The sequence below is a fragment of the Euprymna scolopes genome, chromosome 15 (genome assembly GCF_053919585.1).
Source record: "Euprymna scolopes isolate OS-2025 chromosome 15, ASM5391958v1, whole genome shotgun sequence".
NCBI lineage: Eukaryota > Metazoa > Mollusca > Cephalopoda > Sepiida > Sepiolidae > Euprymna > Euprymna scolopes.
Window position 1 is genome coordinate 36,451,398 of NC_136496.1, and position 19,403 is coordinate 36,470,800.

Below are 19,403 nucleotides of genomic sequence, written 5' to 3' on the forward strand. Positions count from 1 at the left end.
AAATTTCAAGTGTTCATACCAAAATTGGCGAAGGAATTTGATAGAGTTCTCAAAGGTCAAATCATTGAACTTTGACCCCTTAACAACCAAATTTCTGGTCGAAAACGGATTACAAAGATTTTCCTAAATCTCATTACCCTGTATATCAAATTTCGAGTCTGTAGACTGAAAATTAAGAGATATTGTGTAGGAAAATGTACAATTTGTCTTAAAAATTTAAATGGAAAATTTTTTTTCCTTTCTGTTTATACAGATAGAAGCATAAATGAAAATTGCTGTTTGAAATAAATTATCGGGAAAACTTTTTGATATACTCATCAGATGAAAATAGCTATCCACACCAAAAGCTAGGAAATCGACTAGAATTTTAATTACAAAGAAAAGATCAGTTTTATCGTTTGATAAGAGTGGTAATTTCATGATATGTCGGTCTGTCATAATAAGGATTAGCAGATCAGCAAAATGAAAATTTGGTACTTCTATAGCGAAAAAAAATATTGAATGTCCAGTAAAACAAATGTCACCTACATAATTGTCATGTCACAAATAGTAATATATCTAAAAATTACAGAAAACGCTTAAGTAGAATATTTATTCAAGAAAAAAGATATTTGTAAAATCTAGAAGTTGGTTTCAAAATCTACTGGAGAGTTAACAGGGAACGTAATTAAGTTTTCAATTTCTCACAAATTAAATTATCTTTTTATAAAAAATTAAATTCAAACAGTTAAAGGCTATTTTAAAAAGTCATGAATTCTGTACATGTTTATTTTTGTTTTCTGAATAAATTGTCTGTGACAGATTGCGTTTTAACGGAGTTACTTCCCCTTTTGCTTATGTTACATAACTCAATATGTCCGACACAGCATGTAACTCTATTGGAACTTTTTTTATCCTTATCAGAACTGTTTTTCATGAATAAATTTTTTTACCTTATTTTCCTTAATTTTTTGGGCATGTTACTTTTTGTGATATGACAATTACATAGGTACTATTTGTTTTACTGTAAATTCAATATTTTTTCGTAATTATAATATAGATGCACTGAAAAATTATTCTTTAATTAAAATTCTACATGATAATTTTCCCTAATTTTTGTTGAGGATACTTATTTTTGCATGATACATAATTGAAGTGTTTTTACTTGGAATGTAATTTTCACTTGTTCTCTATACTGTATAAGCAGTAGGTTAACTTGTTATTAATTTAATGAAAATGTTTTTTTAATTCTCAAATTCCAGCTATGTTCTTTGGTTACTGGAATGTTCCCATGAATCTAGTCGATGCCATGCAGCTATATTTCTTGACCATGCGTTTGCATTCCGCATAATTCTGGATTTATTTGACCAAAAGGATGGATTGCGGCGTCTAATCAATGTTGTAAGTAAATTATATACACACACACATAAATATTAGTAAATTATATACACACACACACACACATATATATAAATATTAAGATTTTTTTATACATGGACACTATGCAATCATTAGTGTAAGAAGTAATTATGGCTGGTCAGGAAATTCAAACGCAGTTCACATAACCACCTTTTAACTTTATAGCCTTCCCTCCAGGCCACCAGCAACTAACACCTGAATGATAGGAAATTTACTATCTATGAACGTTGTGTCTACAGTTATTCTGAGTAAATAGTCAGAAGATTCAACAACAGAAAGTTGGAGTGATGTTTTTGCTGAAGTTAACCACTTTTTTAAATCCTTAACTGTAGCTCAACTTTAATAGTTGCATTTCAAAATTCATAATGATCAGTTTAGAAGTGAATCTTATACATACAAATATAAAACATAGGCATTTATCTAACTTCATAAGTATGCCCTATAATGGTATCAACTTATTGAATCAGGGATATCAAAATCGGTTAAAAAGTATTAAAAGATTTTACAAATTATAGTTTTTAATTTTTAAATTATTGCACTTGTATGAAATTGTTTCATTTTATGATAAATATATTTTATGCACTTTATTAGATTTTATTTCTTTTAAAAAATTAGTGAAGCTATTACTTTTTGACATTCATTTAAAACTTGTGAAAATTAAATCTTTACCTATATCTCTTGAACCAATGTTGTTTCATGTTATAACTAAGGCTATGACAACGGAATATTATCATTGTTTTAGCTCTCGAGTATATATCTGACAGTCAATCAACCAAGAACCACATCACTCTATATGAAAGCATATAAGATATCAATGGATACATACTTGAGTCAAAACAATGAAAAGAATATTCTGTTGTCCTAGCTCTAATTATAACTAATTATCTGATATATAAAACCTAAAATGCACCAAACATTTTTTTCATTTCTCTTTGCAAAACTCAATCATGTTCTACAAAGCTAAAAATAAGTTTCCTCTGTAAGCAACTAAATCAAACTCTATGAATAAATATTTGAAGATATAAAAAATTTAAAGCATAAAAACCTTTTACTAAAATGATTGGATTTGGCATTAAATAACCTGAAAAGGGTTGATATACCATAAATCAAACTAATCAATTTATATAGAAAATTACTTTGTCTGACTTAGAAAAGTGTTAATATGAAATATTTTCGGATAGTCACCTAAAAATAAACATCAGTAGAGAATGAGAATAATTCTTATTAAGAATATATTAAGTTATCTACCCAAGTTTAAAAATGTGCAAATAAAAATGAAGAACTAAAATGACTTGTGTTGTGGATAACATTGGTTAAGTACAACTGGATTCTAATAAATTTCACTTGCTGAAAATATTTAAATTTTAAGTTTTTCTTGTTTTTAGGTCAGCACGCTGCCGATATTAAATTTTGATACTTCAGTGGAGCAACCAATGGAAAACAAAGTATACACGATGCGGCAAATTGCTCGCTATGTGTGCATCGCTTTCAAGAAGTACATGGAAGCTCATCTTGTTCTGCATGCCGATGAAATAAGACGATCACATCTTCGCAACGAGAATGGATCCCCGGTTACAGAATTGCCTGCCAACAAGGTAAATTATTATTCTTTTTATATATATATATATATATGAGTTGGAAAAATGTATTATGGGTGCAATTTGGTATTGATAACATGAAGGAGGGAACTTATTGGTCCCCCAACAAAGGATTGGACCTAGTAATTCACTCTCGTTTTGTTTTTTTTGTTCGTATTTTTCTCAATCGATCTTTTAAAAAATTTTGCACAAACATTAGTCATGGTGAAAATTTTTTTTAGCTTGTGGAGGATCCCATATGCTCGTCTTGTTTTGATTGTATTTTGTACAAGGTGATACTTATCAAGATATTTGATCGCAACAAGAAGCTAGAGGGATGCAAGGTTGAATTGTTTAGTTATCTCCCTTGTTTCTTGATTATTTTCAAAATGTCAACCTGAGACAAGTGCTCCTCTGACTTACAAAATTTGAATTTCATGTTTAAAAATAAAACTACTTGATCAATTTACGTTAATTTTGGAATATATTTTCGTTTCGCCACAGGTACGAACATATTTTTGTTTTTAATATAGAGGAAATTTTAGACAAGAACCAAAAATCTTAAGATGAATTATCTCCCTTACCTCATTAACATTAACTGAAATTGCTAAATTATGCTTTGTAATATTTGGTTTAGTGTCTGTTTTACATGATGACATGTGTTAGACTGCTTTTTAAAAATGGTCTGCCAAACTAGTCAGGTTTTGTTAATGTTTTAAATCCATCTTCATCACTTGCATCTTTTTCTTAATCTTCTTCTCCCAACTGATTCTGCTAACTCTTTGTGCATCTACTAACGCAAGCACTTTCATCCATTCTTTGCAGGCATTAAAACTGACTGCGGAAGTCGTGCAGGAAAACATCGAAATGCTGTTGGACTTGATGCCAATGCGGATGGTATGGCGGCCTGTTGCGCAGTTTGAACAATTGGGGGGTATCAGTTTGGTCATTCAACTTTTGTCTATTGCACAGAATTGGAACAATTACCCAAGCAAGTAAGTCTTACTCTTAATAATTATAAGCAGAATAGAAAGTGGACGTTGGGTTTACTTTTGGCAACATTGTAACTTTCACTTATTTTGTCCATTACTCCTCATATTCTGTGAGCTAGGTTTCTAATAAAGGGGAAACAATTGCTGTTTTCTTGCTTGGAATCTATGCATTTAACGCTTACCGTTGGCTAGTTTTTGAACGTTAAGTAGTACTTTTTTTCTTATATCAAAAGGCTACATGTCTTGTCTGGGACGATTTCCATAAAATAAAAAAAATTTTTCTGTGTATGTGTGTCTAGCTGAAAGTCGAAAACTACAAAACATAGCCCCACAAAGTTGATATATTCTTGATCAGTATTTCCACAGATGAATAATATCTTAAATTTAGAAAAAATATTCATTCTCTGAGGGTTAATTGAGCCTGATTTCATCAGGGAGGGATAATTTTTCAGTGTTTTCTTTGGAAAGAAAATGCCTAATAATTCCATGAGGAATCTATTATATACAGCAGAGTTGTCTGTGCATGTATGTCCACCTAGAGAGGAATGAGCTAGGGAAAGGGTGGGAGAAAGATAGACGGATAGAGAGATAGTTTTAATGGAAATGTCATACTTTTGCCCCAGGCAATACCGGTAGCTTTGCTAGTTGATATATTTATATATTGTGCATTTAAGCAACATTTATTCCTTCAGACATAATTTGCCAAACTTAAACAATATAATAAGAAAAATGTTTATTTTACAGATCTGAAACTTTATGCAGTGCAATGGATGTGTTGGCTGTTTGCACTGTTATGCCTCAATGTCAATTGGCTATGTTGGAACCACTTCCTGTCGGAGCAGATTACACCGCTTCTGCTATCAAGTTTGTATCTTTTGACTATTGTTATATTTGCTCTTATATAGCTTTAATCTTACCCTGAAAAATCTAAATATTTTAAATCTTAATCTGCAAAATACTTGGAATTTGAGTATAGCTTGGAATACATTTGGTTTGGTATTTACCTATGAGCTGTGGTCATGTATATTTATGTAATTATAAAACACTAGATCATTCAGGCATCTTTCTTTGCTTGCTTGTTTGAATCTTGTCTTTGACGATGGGCGATTCCATTTTTTTTTTTTTTTTTTTTTTTTTTTTTTTTTTTTAAGGGATGACAGGTGAATTTATATATATATATATATATATATATATATATACTTTTTTTTTGTTTTACATAAGCATTAATATGTTGCTACACATTCATGAGTATGTTTCAATCAGCCAGTTACAAGAAATTAGACCTCTTCAGGCGATATTGTTCATATAAAGGTTTAGTCTGTAGCTTTTGTACAAGCAATATCGCCTGAAGAGGTCTTTAGCTACTTGTAACTGACTGACCAAAACATGCTTAGATTTGTAGTGACATATTAATGCTTATTTAAAACAAAGTATATATTGCTCTATTTCGGTATTGAGCACTTTTGCATGAACCTTGTTAAAACTTCATTTGTTGCTTTACCTCTGAAAAATATTAACCTGGAATTATATATATATATATATATATATATATATATATATAAAATAAGAATTACAGTTAAGTTTACCAAAATGATCCAAGATGGCAAAACTCAAGTAAATTATAAATATTAAAGAATTAATATTTATAAAATAATCTCAACCAGATGTAAAAGCTCGATAAAACCAAATAGGAGATTGAGCTTATAATAAGAACAAGTAGTTAATAAAACCTGTTAAAAAACACTTTGAAAAAGAGATAAAAACATTTAATCTGGAAAGGAAACACTTGATAAGTGGATAGTCCTTAATCCGCGAAGGTTCGAAGAAATACTTTCCTTCTCATCAGAGGGTAAGATTTAGCAAAATGCGGGATCAGATTTTGCTTGCAAAAGTAAAAAGTATTTGATGAAACTACAAGTCATAGATCTTACTTGATAACAAAAAGTGAAGCAGAGGAAATAGTGATTTCACGTGAATGGATAGTCTAGTGAAGGGTAAAATATCAAATGACGGTAAAATCCAAAGATGCAGAATTCAAGAAAGTTAGTTAAATTTCCATTCGCACAAGTAAAATCCAAACTGGAATTATATATACACGTATGGGCATAGCTCGGAGGCTATGGGATAAAGGTGGAGAATTGTATGGTTTGATTTTGATTCTCGCTGATGGCACCTAAATTTATATTTGTGTGTATGTATATATATATATATATATATATGTATATATAACTACTTCATTTACTCACATAAATTTAATATACAAAAATATAGATTTATGCGTAAACTTCAAGTATTTACTTCAAAAGTGCTCAATACGTAGGTAGAGCTAGTTAGTAATTTATAAAATATATATGGCGATTAAGCTACACTGAATATTCTGCGTTTCATCCACTATAGGGTTCGTCAGGCTTATGTGCGAATTCTGTGGTTGCTTCTTGTTTTTATATATGTTGAGGATTTTTAGTTAGCCAATCAGCTTTCTAGTATCCACCGCGCCCCTTCCTATCAGCCAATAGGCATGCATTTTATCGAACAAAGGATCTGTTTTAAAACTAGGTTAGTGGTTTAAGGTAGACGTTTTCCTTTTTTTTTTTTTATATATATATATAAATATACCTATGTGTACACACATACATGCACATATATATACATACATATATGTGTGATCGTTTATGTATATTCATGTTTATTTAATTTATTTATTTATTTGTTTTCTATTGTTATTGTTAGTTTTAAAGCTATTTTGTATCGCTATCCTAGAGTAAGTTTTATTTTGTGAACACAGTTGTTTGCTATTTCTCGTCTACAGTTTAATAGATTTTGGGGTTCTTTAAAGTACAGGATAGCAGACATTTAGATGACCCATGTAAATTATGCCTCCATGAAAAATTTGCTATCCTGTACTTTAAAGAACCCCAAAATCTATTAAACTGTAGAAGTAAAAAGGATAAGAATAAAACGAAATGGAAAAACTATTTTGACAAATACATATATACTCTCCTTTGACTCCACAAATCCCCCAAGTGAGATTAAAATTGGATACCTAAAAGTAAACGTTGAAAAATACATCCCAAACCCTCTAAGGTGCTACAATTGTCAACAATTTGGATATCACCAATCCAAATGCACCAAATCACCAATCTGTAAGATGTGGGGAAAACTCAAAACATAGTGACTGCAAAAAAGACCCCAAATGCTCAAACTGTAGTGAAAACCATTCAGCTGACTCCAAAGGATGCAAAACATGGCTAAAAGAAATAACAACAATAAAGTACACAAAAAATATAACCTTTTTGGAAGCCAAGAAAATTATGAACGCAAGATACTCAGAAATAACCAAGAATGCTAAAATAAACACAAATCAAAGTTGTGAAAGTTATACAAAAAATCCTACAGAAATAAAAACTGAAGAACTATCTCAATTGATAAGAGATGAAAGACCTAATGAAAGAAATTAAAACACTAATCCTGAACTCTGGAAATAATCAATCTATAAAAGAAAGTACAAAAAAAAACAAAAAAAAAAAAAACAATCAACAAACCAAAAACTCAAATCAAACAAAGAAAAAGAAAAAAACTCACCAAATGAAAACAACCCTTATAAACAAACCAAATGAAACAACACCATCATCACCCAATAAAATGAAAACTAAAGAAAAAAACAATTAACAAACCAAGATCTAGATCCTAATCAGCCTCAAGAGGAGGAAACAAAATTGGAACACTGGAGGAGATGGAGGTAGAAGACAAAGCACCCCCAGACAAATAAAATGACAAAACACAATAAAAATCTCAAACTATCATTCAATGGAACTGCCGAGGACTTAAGGCAAACATAAACGAATTACTATGGTTAATATCTAAACTACGACCTGCTATCATCTGCCTCTAGGAAACATTCCTAAAGACACACGATAACATCACTATAAAAAACTACACCCAATACAACTTTATACACAATACTGGACAGAGGGCCTCCCGAGGTGTATCGATTCTAGTTAGAAACGACATCCCTCAGAGCGAAATAACTCTAGACACCACATTACAAGTAATTGCTGTGAAAACCACTTTACATTAAACCATCAACATTGGCTTCATGTATATCCCACCACATGGTCTCATAAATACTACTAGGAGACTTCAACAGCCACAACATCATATGGGGAAGCAATAAAACAGATGCATAAGGTAAAAAAACTAGAAAATATCATCAACAATAACAATCTGTCCCTCATGATACATACCTCCACCCTGCCTCAGGTACATAGACATTGATTTGTCACTATGCGACCTAGCCACATTAATGGACTACAGTTGGCAAGTGTATGATGTCTCATGTGGTAGTGATCACTTTACCATCATACTTGAAAACTCAATCCCGATTGAAGATAACCTCCCGAGATGGAAGCTAAACAAAGCTAATTGGGAGGAATATAAAATGCAATGCAAAACTAATAGACGAAGATGAACAGGAGAACTCTATGGAACACTTCACTGATACCTTGATGTTAATAGCTGGGGAATGTGTACCCAAAAGCTCTAAATCCAAAAAAATATAAAAGACCTTGGTTTAATGAAGATTGCCAAAAGGCGGTAAGATTACGTAAAGCTGCACTGCGAAAATATAAAAGTCCTCCCACTACCCACAGTCTAGACCAATTCAAACAAAACCGAGCAAAAGCCCGTAGAACAATTAAGGAGGCCAAAAGAATGTCATGGAAACTGAACTCTTACACCAAAACAAAACAAATCTGGAATATGGTTAGGAAGATAGCTGGTAAAAATCAACCAACACCGCTAAAACACCTGTCAAAAGATAATACAAAAATAACCAGCAAAAAAGATATAGCAAATGTACTCGCAAAAACCTTCTCAAAAAAACTTCTCTAGCGAAAATTATAAACCACAATTCAAAAAAATCAAACTAGATGCTGAAAGGAACAAACTAAACTTCAACTCAGACGATGTAGAAGACTACAAAAAACCTTTCACCCTATCTGAATTAACCGACGCCATAAACAGTTCACACAACACTGCAACAGGGCCAGAGTAGATCCACTACGAGTTCTTGAAACAACTACCTCAAAAATCCTTAATCTACCTCCAAAACATCTTCAACGACATTTGGATCAGGGGTGAATTCCCTGACATATGCAAACAAGCAACAGTGATCACCATCCCAAAACCTGATATAGTTAAGTCTGATCCCAAAAGCTACCGACCCATAGCATTAACAAGTTACATATGTAAAACTTTTGAAAGTGTGAACAAAAGACTAACTTGGTACTTTGAATCAAATGGTCTGATTACAAATCTCCAAAGTGGGTTCTGAAATAAAAGAAGCACCATTGATAACCTGGTATGCTTAGAAACCTTTATCAGAGAGGGATTCATAAAAAAAGGAACATCCAACGACCATTTTCTTCAATTTAGAAAAGGCCTACGATACAACGTGAAGATACGGTATCATGAGAGACCTACACAATCTTGGACTAAAGGGAAGACTACCCAAATTAATAAAAGATTCTTTTTTGTCTGACAGAAACTTTAAGGTCCGTGTGGGATCCACCCTTTCTGACCTCGAAAACCAAGAAGGGGTCCCACAAGGAAGCATACTATCAGTCACTTTATTTAATATAAAGATTAACAATATTACCAAATGCCTAAGTCCTGGAACCGACTGCTCCCTATATGTCGATGACTTCTTGATCTGTTACAGATCAAAAAATGTCCAAACAATAGAGCAACAGTTGCAGCTGAACCTAAACAAAATAAACCAGTTGGCCACAGAAAATGGGCTTAAATTTTCCGAGTCAACAACGAAGTGCATGCATTTCTGTAATATTAAAAAAATGCACAATGATCCAACCTTCAAACTCGATGGCAAAAAATTGATATTACTGATCAATATAAATACCTAGGGATCATTTTTGACAGAAAATTGAATTTTATTCCCCATCTGAAATATTTAAAGCAGAAATGCCACAAAGCACTACAATTTGTCACCAACACAGACTGGGGAGCAGACCAACAAACGCTCCTAAAACTATACAGGACTCTAATTCGTTCGAAACTGGATTACGGCTGTTTCATTTATGTGTCAGCAAGATCTTCTTACATAAATATCCTTGACCCCATTCACCATGAGGGACTAAAACTAATCTTGGGAGCATATAGGACATCCCGCAAAGAAAGTCTGTATGCAGAAGCCCATGAAGCACCCTTAAAGCTCAGATGGGAAAAACTTGGCTTACAATACTACTTGAAACTAAAGTCTTGCCTAACAAACCCTGCTTATCAATGTACCTTTGACCCCAAATATAGAAACCTATTTAACAGAAAAGAAAAAGCCATAAAAACCTTCAGACTTTGAATGGAAACCAGTATAGAAGAATCTCAAATTCCAATAACAAATATCCACCATTTTATAATATCCGAAAGCCCACCATGGACGATGAGACAATCAGATGTAATGCTCAAGTTAAATGAAAATAAAAAAACAAAAACAAATCCTGCCATATTTCAAGAAGAACTTGAAAATATCAAGCTATGCTACTCTGACTATACATACATATACACAGATGGCTCGAAGGATAACGATAGAGTTGGATGTGCAGTTACCTACAACAATTAGAAAACGACTTCCAAACGAAGCCTATATATTTAGTGCTGAAACAAGAGCCACAGATTTAGCACTGGATATCATTGCTGAGGAAAACTCAGAAAAATTCATTATATTCTCTGACTCTTTATCCGTTTTAATAACTATAAAAAATAGAAAACAGGAGAACCCCATAATTATCAAACTCCTAAACAAAATAAATCTCATTACCGACCAAAAGAAAATAATATTCATCTGGATCCCTAGCCACGTGGCAATCAGGAGCAATGAAAGAGCCGATGCTATGGCTAAGGAGGCAATGGAGTTGAACCTTGTTGGGTACAGGATCCCATACACGGATATTGGACCCCTGATCAACAGCCATATACTTGGGAAATGGCAAAGTCAATGGAATAAAAATACAAATAACAAATTATACAATATAAAACCCACACTTGGAGAGTGGAGGCGGGATTATCAAAAAACAAACAGAAAACAAAATGTCATTTTAACAAGACTTAGAATAGTCACACACACCTAACCCATTCTTACCTCCTAAAAGGAGAAACTCAACCTCAATGCATTCCCTGTCAAGCACCACTTACTGTAAAACATCTACTGAATGCACAGATCTTTCACAAATTAGGAAAAAACGCTACAAAGAAATAGATCTTCAAATAATCTTCAAAGAGAACAACACCAGAAAAATCTTATCTTACATCAAAGAAATAGGACTCTTCCAAAAAATATAACCCCCCAAAAACCTTATATTCTGCAAAAACAAAAACAACCTGCCTTTTCCCACTTTTCCATTCTCCTATTTTCGCCTTCTCTTTCTATCTTCCTCCACTTTCTGACTGGTTTTCCAACCCAAAATGTATCGATCAATAATACTGTAACCTTTCCCCCCTCCCATTGCAAAACCCAACCATGTTCTGCAAGACAGATCAAAAATAATAAAATCCACTATAAAACAACCAAACCAAAAGCTACAAACTTATGATTGAAAATACAAAGAGCTTGAAGAATAAAAATCTCATAAAATAACTGGATACAACATTGAATACTATTCCCAAAATAACTGGATTCGGCATTAAATAACCCACAAAGGGTTGATATGCCATAAAACAAAAAACAACCAACCAATCAGTGACATGAGACTTTCAAGGAGATATATATATATATATATATATATATATATAGCAACCAGAATACTTGTTCCAGGGTAGGTGATATAAATTCTCTGTAACAGAACAGGTTTTTGTTCCTTTTATGAAGATAAAAATCAAGCTATAATGCTATTTGAGAAGTTTAGAATTCTTTAAATTTTAATCCAAATCAGTTACATGATTTTGATTATAGAAAATCTCTCAAATTTAAAGAAATAAAAAATTGAAATTCTGAGTATCTTTGATTACTATGGACCCAATTTAATGCAAATCTGAAGTACTTGAAGTTTTATGTAGGAGCTTGTGCTCATAGTTTATCTTTTAAAAACATTTTAAAATGCTTCAATCCATAAGTATTTTGTCACTTTCAGTTTCTTTGTCAAATACCTATTGTTAAAATTTTACAAGGCAGTATCTGATGTTTCAAGTTTATGCCTAAAACTAAATATAGCCCACAGTAAACATTGCCTACACCTAACAGCAGTGACAAGATACACCTGAAGAAGGTCGGACGTTATATTAACGTAAACATTGTGAAAATAGCACTTAATATGTGAACAGTAGTTTGAAGAATCCAAATTGTACGATTACACAAATTGTTTTACTATCAATATTTTTTTTCATGAATCTGTATTCTTTATATGCCTGACACTCTCCTGTGTCTTTTGAAATGTTTTTTTTTTTTATATTTAATTTCTTCTGTTTCTCTTCCATAGCATCATGATTGGATTGGCGGAAGGGAAAACAGTCCAAGATCCTGAGGTGCAAAAATCTGCTCTGAATGTTATCATCAACTGCGTTTGGGGACCAATGGAACGAGTAAGTCTGTCATGGTCTTAGATAATTTACCTCCTTCATACCCCTCCATGATCTCTTATAAAAACTATCTTTTGTTTTCAGTCTTTTTTACAGCTATAGCAATTGAAAGATAAACCTTATCTAGAGGATGGCCTCTATTTGTGATTGTCAATCCTCAAGCCTTGACAGTGTTAATTTTTTGCAAGGATGACCTCACAAAGATGTCTGTGTCCTCTGACATTCAGCACTTGGTCGTCCAAAATGGTCACTTATCTAGTATTGATCAAGTTCAAAGTACACCATCATTCTTGTATTTTATTTCGATATCAGAATGATTGTAAAAGAAAAAAAGATCAATCAAAAGGTCAGCCACAATGTTCAGTTGAATAGTCTAAGTACAGTGGAACTTCTAGATATCAAAGAATCTGTTTACGAAATTTTCAGCTTACGAAACATATGAAAAAATTTTTTTTTTTTTTTTTTGTCCCTGCATATGAAAAATTTTTAGGATATGAAAGATACAAGTGACAGATTATTTCCAGGCATCTAATTTGTCAAAAATCTTTTTAAAATCAGTTTTATTTGAAAATTAATGTATACATTACAATTTTTACCAGATATGGTTATCAGTACCAAACTTCTGAAAAATGATTTTTTTTTTTTTTTTTTTTTTTTTTTTTTTTTTACTTATGAAAACAAAATTATATTTCTAATGAGCCCGCTGATGCCTTCAAGCAGTCATTTTTAGCAGTTATGAATTTGCAGATCTGGGCACATTGAAGTTGAATTTGGCACAATTTTACCCAAATCTTCATCCTTCAACGACATGTCTTATCACATGCCAAACTCTAAATTTTACCCAATAAGTTTTTGACTTATAAGTGCTTATTAGTAGGAATAGGAACATTACATTTTTTACTCTTTGACATATACAGTGTAACAAAGGTACTTCATGCCAAATTTGCTATTCTGACCAATAAGTTTGGAGTCTATAAATTTTTATTCTTAGTAGTAATAACATTTTTGAAGTCTTACATTATATTACTCTAGTAAAGCATAACCATATAATACATTTGTGTTTGAATTCTAAGGAATGTTCTAATTCCGACAAAAAAAAAAAACAAAAAAAACACAAAAAAACATTCTTTTGAATGTTGAGTTGTTTGAGCATAGCTGGATCTGTTTAATAAAGTTTATTATTGATATTTATTCTTAAAACTGTCAATGCGTGTAGATATTAAGATCTGTCTATTCGATCTCTGTTCAGTTATGAAAACGTTATTTCAAACTTCAGCATAGCATACCAACCAATGTTTCTTATAGAGATATGTATTCCACAAAAAAAAAAAGGAAGGAAAAAAAAAAAAACTACAGTAATTAAATTTATTGATTAAAAATAGCCAAATGCAACAAGCCATGTAAAAGGACAGATGATATGTGTATGGTTATATACAGTCTGAATATTTGTTCTAGATTACTTTAAATGTGATGGATACCATCGTTACCTCATCTGGTAGGCTGTTCCATAGAATAGAAACTGACGAAGAATGTTGTCTTCCTTCTAATAAGATGAAAGCGCCTATGATATATCTTTTGCTAGGTTTGTATAGATCACGATTTGATATTGAAGTGGAAACTTCACTAAAAATATATTTTGGTTAATATTTTATTCTGGCATCCCATCGCCACACATTCTCCACTGTTTAAGTGATCTTAAGATCAACAGCTTTGAACTGTTTTGTCATTTGCAGGATGATCACGGCTTCTGGCAGTCTGTTCCATTGTTCAGTAATCTGACCCGATGAAGATGCCTTCAGACAAAATTGTGTCTGTATGACAGTGTATGATGATCAAATCAATTGCATAATTTTCTTGCGTATTAAAACAAGTTTTTGTTTTTTTTTTCTTTTGCCAGCTTGGTGGTGGTGTTGGCAGATTTAAAGGTACAGGTTCTAAGAAGAGAATAAACTGGAAAGTTGGTGAAGATGTGCTCAGCAAGATGTGGGATGGAATTCGAGGAAACAATGGAATGATGGTGAGTTACAATCCCAACCTTATTGCAAGTTGGGGGTGGTGTTTTTTTTTGTTTTTTTTCTTATTTGTATGATCTGATTTTCCTGAGAAGACCTTCATTCCATACCCTGTCAAAAGCCTTAGATATATCTAGAGCTACTGCTCTACCCTCCCCTGCTTTGTCAAGTGAATGGTATATACGCTCAGAGATTAGTTAGAATGTCTGCTGTGGAACGGACTTGCCTAAATCCATATTGTTGGTCAGTCAGAAGTTTAGCATCTGTAAGGTGATGGACTAGAGCTTGGTTAATTATGGACTCCAATATTTTGCCAAAAAGTGGGAGGAGGCTAATGGGGCGGTAATTTGCTGGGTCAGTTCTTTCGACAGAATTCTTGAAAACTGGTACCACAGAAGCAGTTTTCCAGCAGGCAGGAAAGCAAAATTCATTAAGGCATTTGTTGTAAAGTTTGGAGAGGATTGGAGCTACTTCGGCGGAGCACTTTTTTAATAGCACAGCCGGGATGAGATCGGGTCCGCATGCTTTTGAAGTGTTAAGATTTTTTATAATGGCATGCACCTGAGAAGAGATGATTTTCAGATCGTCAAGTGTGGCGTCTGTCTGCAAAGGAAAGTATGGGATAGGGTGGTTATCAGGGTCCAGTGTGGAGTTGGAGGCAAACCGACTGGCAAGCATGTTAGCCTTCTTGGTTGCTGAGCAAACAACTTCATGATTGTTGGATAGTAGGGGAATTGTTGATTGCCCATTGTTTACTACACTGTTGTATATTTTCCAGAAGTCACGGGTTCCTAATTTCTGAGCTTCGATGCGTTTTTGGGTGGTTTCAGTAAATTCTCTCTTAGCTGTCGCTGTTTCTTTCTTAAGAGTTACTTCTGGCTTCTATATACTTCTGTCTGTTTGAACTGGATTTATGTCGGTTAAATCTGTGGTATGCGTGCTGCCTTTGCGCGATGGCAGCTGCACATGTGGAATTAAACCATTGGGGAGAGTGGGACTTGCTATAAAATTTCTGCGTGTGGACATGTGCTTCAATTGCTGTTTTGAACCATTCAGTGGTCTCATTTGCGCACTGTTCAGCAGGAAGTGAAAATATATTTCGCCATGGGGCGTCTCTAATGAGATCCCTGATGGCTTCCCAGTCGGCAATTTTATAATATCTCGTTGTTTTGAGTAATGGCTCTTCCATTTTGGCTCTAGAGTTTAGGGTGATTTCAACTATTATCACTACATGATCAGCATTCCCAAGTGGGCTGTGGGCGTTCGTAGCACAATCATCAGGAACTGTGATCAGAAACAGATCTAAAAGTGATGCGCGTTGCTCTTGCTGGTCAGGGATACGGGTTGGAAACTTAACCGTCTGTGATAGGAAATGAGATATAGAGAAGCTATGTGTTGTGGTACCAGCTGCGTCTGTGTAATTAGAGAATCCAAGCCAGTTACTGTGGTGGACATTGAAGTCACCAAATACATGTACTTGTGCTGTATCTATGCTGTCAGAGACTTTGTTTATTAGGGTACAGTCCTGAGTCGAGGGAGAGCGGTAGAGAAAATAAAAGTAACTAATATGTTGCATGTTAAGTCTAAAGCACATAAAGGCTTGATCGTCCGATTCTAGTTTTCTTTCTCTAGTCAGGGGGAGGGTGTTTCTAATATATACTCCAAACCCGTGCATATGTCTGTCAGTCCTTACGGCAGAGTGGGAGATATCCGGTCATGTTAAAGTAGTTAGAGGGGATGGAGGAGTATAGGTTAGTTATATATTTTTTTTTTTTTGTGTGTTGATATACTGGGGACCCATGCTTGCATAAATGTTTTATATTTGTTTTGTAGGTCTTACTGAAGTTGTTATCCCAAAAGACTCCTATAAGTGAAGCAGACAACATCCGAGCATTAGCATGTAGGGTAAGAACATTATTACATTGTCCTTTTTTTTTTTTTTCCTTTCTATTTCCTACTGTTCTGACATGCGAATGTATCTGATCATCTGTGGAATAGCAAAACAAAAACACAAAATCCCTTAAATTGCATAAAATGTGGTATGTTGGGTTCATAGAAAATATGAGAGCATTGTAAAATTCTAGAGGTTTCTTCTGTTTGTTGTGAGTTTGGTCAGTACTAAATCGCCACCCATTTAGTACTGACCAGGTGTTTGTTGTGGCATAAAAATCTATAAATCCATCATATTCGTAAAATGTACGATTTCGGCATAAAATGACCCAACAATTACTACTGGCTGTTCCTTTATCCAATTATGTCAATTTCTCAATCACCTTGTGTTGGCTGTCATATCTTCTCAATCCAGAAGCCTGTCCATAATTTTTTTTGGCATCCTATTGCACCCTTCTGAAATTCTTTTTCTCCTTAAATCATTATTAAAAAAAAATCTTTTCACCCGTTCTGTTTGAAACTCATTTCCACTCAACCTTTTCACATCTTGTGACATAGTGACAGTCTGGTAGCTGGTTCAAAGAGTTTATATTTAATAGAGCAAAAATTATTTCTTTGCATTCGATATTTCGTATGGAACTGTCTGATACTATCACAGACATTTTTTTTTTTTTTTTTTCATGGAATCTCTGGAAAAAAAGAAAAGGCCGGGGAGATGTACTTGGATTTTTAAAGAAAATTTTAATCGCTTCAAATGTGTTAATTTTTGTAATCTTTGGAAGAGATAAAGAATTGCCAAGAAATGCTATATAGAATACTTTGGGGTGTGCATGGTTTCTGTTTGTTCTATAGTTTCCAAGCCCCAACTTAGCTACCAGCTGTATTCAGATGTTTTGATTTTGTAACATTTACATCTGATAAATATTTTTGTCATATGTGAGTAAAGAGTTTAACTATTTACACTGGCATTCAAACTTGAATAAAGAGATAATCAAATGGACGATCGTCATTTATTGTATATATATATATATATATATATATATATATATATATATATAGGATCTCTGTATCCTATCGGTTAAATCCAAAAATTCAGTATACAAAGTTAAGACACCCGAAGTGAACACTGTTTAGGTAAAATATGGAATGGAAGTCACTAAACATGAAACAAAATATGAAACTATATGGAAATGATTTATTTAAAAAAATTTAGTTTTAACTTTTTGTGATATCATGAAACAATAAAAAACAAAACTTTGGTTTCATAATTTAATTGAAGGTAACTACCTTGTTTTATGATTACTAGCCTGGGTGTTGAGCAAAAAAAAAAAAAAAAAAGTTGTAGTAGGCAGGCAGGCAGGCTCAAACCCGTGATGCAAAGGCGGAAAAGAAAGTAGAGGTCTGTGTAAAGGTGTTTTATGAGACATTATTTATGACAAAATTGTGATAAAATTTGAAAGACATTCTAACTAAGAATTAAAAAAAATATATATTAAGAAAACTTTATTTACAGAAATGTAAAAAAAAAAAAAAAAAAAAATTTTCCATATAAATATATTTTAACTCTTAAAACATTTTTTCATAGAAATGTAAACTGAAAATTTAAATTACTTTTTTGAAGTAAAATATTTCCATGTGAATATATTTTAAATCTAAAAAATTTTTTTTATAGAAATGTAAAAAATAAGTTTATTTTTATTGTTTCATGATAAAACGAGAAGTGTTTCTGCATGGTTTTGTGTTTCGTTTCATGTTTAGTGACTTCCGTTCTATATTTAGTTAAACTGAGTTCACTTCTGGCGTCTTAACTTTATATACTGAATTTTTGGATTTAATCCCCATCTTATTGATTAGGTTTTTATTATGTTGACCACTATTATGTAACCCATATATTAATGTAGAATGTTACCCGTTTCAGGAGGATTCAGTACAATGAGTACTTAGTAACTTTAAGCAGAATGATAATCAATTGTTTCAGGTGTCTTTTTACTTTTTTAAAATTTAAAAAAAAATTTTTTTTTTTTATTTTTGGTGCTAATGCACTTACTGATCCACGCTATTTTTTAAATCGTATTTCCAAGTTTAATTAAAGTTTGATATGTTTTTTTTTTTTTATTCAATTGTAAGGTTAAAGTACAGATTAGGTACAAAACAACCACCCCTCCTCATGTTAAGAATGGCTTTTTAAATAATGTTAGTATTTCAGCATGGATCAATAAGTGCATGAGTATTTTTTTTTTTTATTTTTTTTATTTTTTTGTATGGTGTATCTTCCCTGCATTTTTGTAATTAAATATTTACATTGGTTTTCTTTTATTTGTTACTTTCATTGTGAAAGTATTTCAACAAAATTAAAAACAATTGTATTAACATGTATATGGTAAATGTCACTTCTTGGACCCTGTCTTTAGTTTAGATTTTATTTACCTAAGTAAAGTTGCTTGTCGTTTTTTGTACTGTTTCAATGACTCCTATGGTAATGTTAGCACATGTTAATTTTAAATGACAATAATTCCAATCTGGTCAAAGTATTTTCTGAAAAGATTAAATCGAATTATATTTTATTGCTCTTAACATGTTGCAATGATCCACCTAAAGAAACTGACAAACCAGAGTCAAATATTAATTTTGTAGAAAGAAATTAATTTTGTAGAAAGAAAGCTATCGCTGAGAAAAAAAAAAAAAAACTGACTTTATATATTAGATTTATTATAACAATTCTTTTTAAAATCTGTTTTGTACTGTAAGAATAATTGTCACTAAATTCCGATGCCTCCGTTTAGTCTCGAAAAATAAAGGATACCCCCCCGTAGGGGCAGCTGCGCGTGTAATTATGTGGCAAGAGTTGTACAATCTCCAACCACACCTCTCCTGAATCAACACTGTTGGAGTCTAGTGGCAAGGAGAACTTCAGGACGACTGGAAACAATGCTGAGATAAGCGGAAAG

The 19,403-nt window shown here is 32.7% G+C and overlaps 1 protein-coding gene across 1 annotated transcript in view; it reads left to right on the forward strand.

Moving 5' to 3' along the window:
- Window positions 1-19,403, forward strand: part of LOC145293783 (DDB1- and CUL4-associated factor 1-like) — a 156,292-nt gene that overhangs the window by 71,211 nt on the left and 65,678 nt on the right. The window contains exons 11-17 of the mRNA XM_080140323.1: window positions 1,242-1,380; window positions 2,784-2,993; window positions 3,801-3,970; window positions 4,712-4,831; window positions 12,454-12,556; window positions 14,451-14,570; window positions 16,399-16,470. Of these exons, the coding sequence (XP_079996449.1) occupies window positions 1,242-1,380; window positions 2,784-2,993; window positions 3,801-3,970; window positions 4,712-4,831; window positions 12,454-12,556; window positions 14,451-14,570; window positions 16,399-16,470 (934 nt within the window). The remainder of the gene's footprint in view (window positions 1-1,241; window positions 1,381-2,783; window positions 2,994-3,800; window positions 3,971-4,711; window positions 4,832-12,453; window positions 12,557-14,450; window positions 14,571-16,398; window positions 16,471-19,403) is intronic.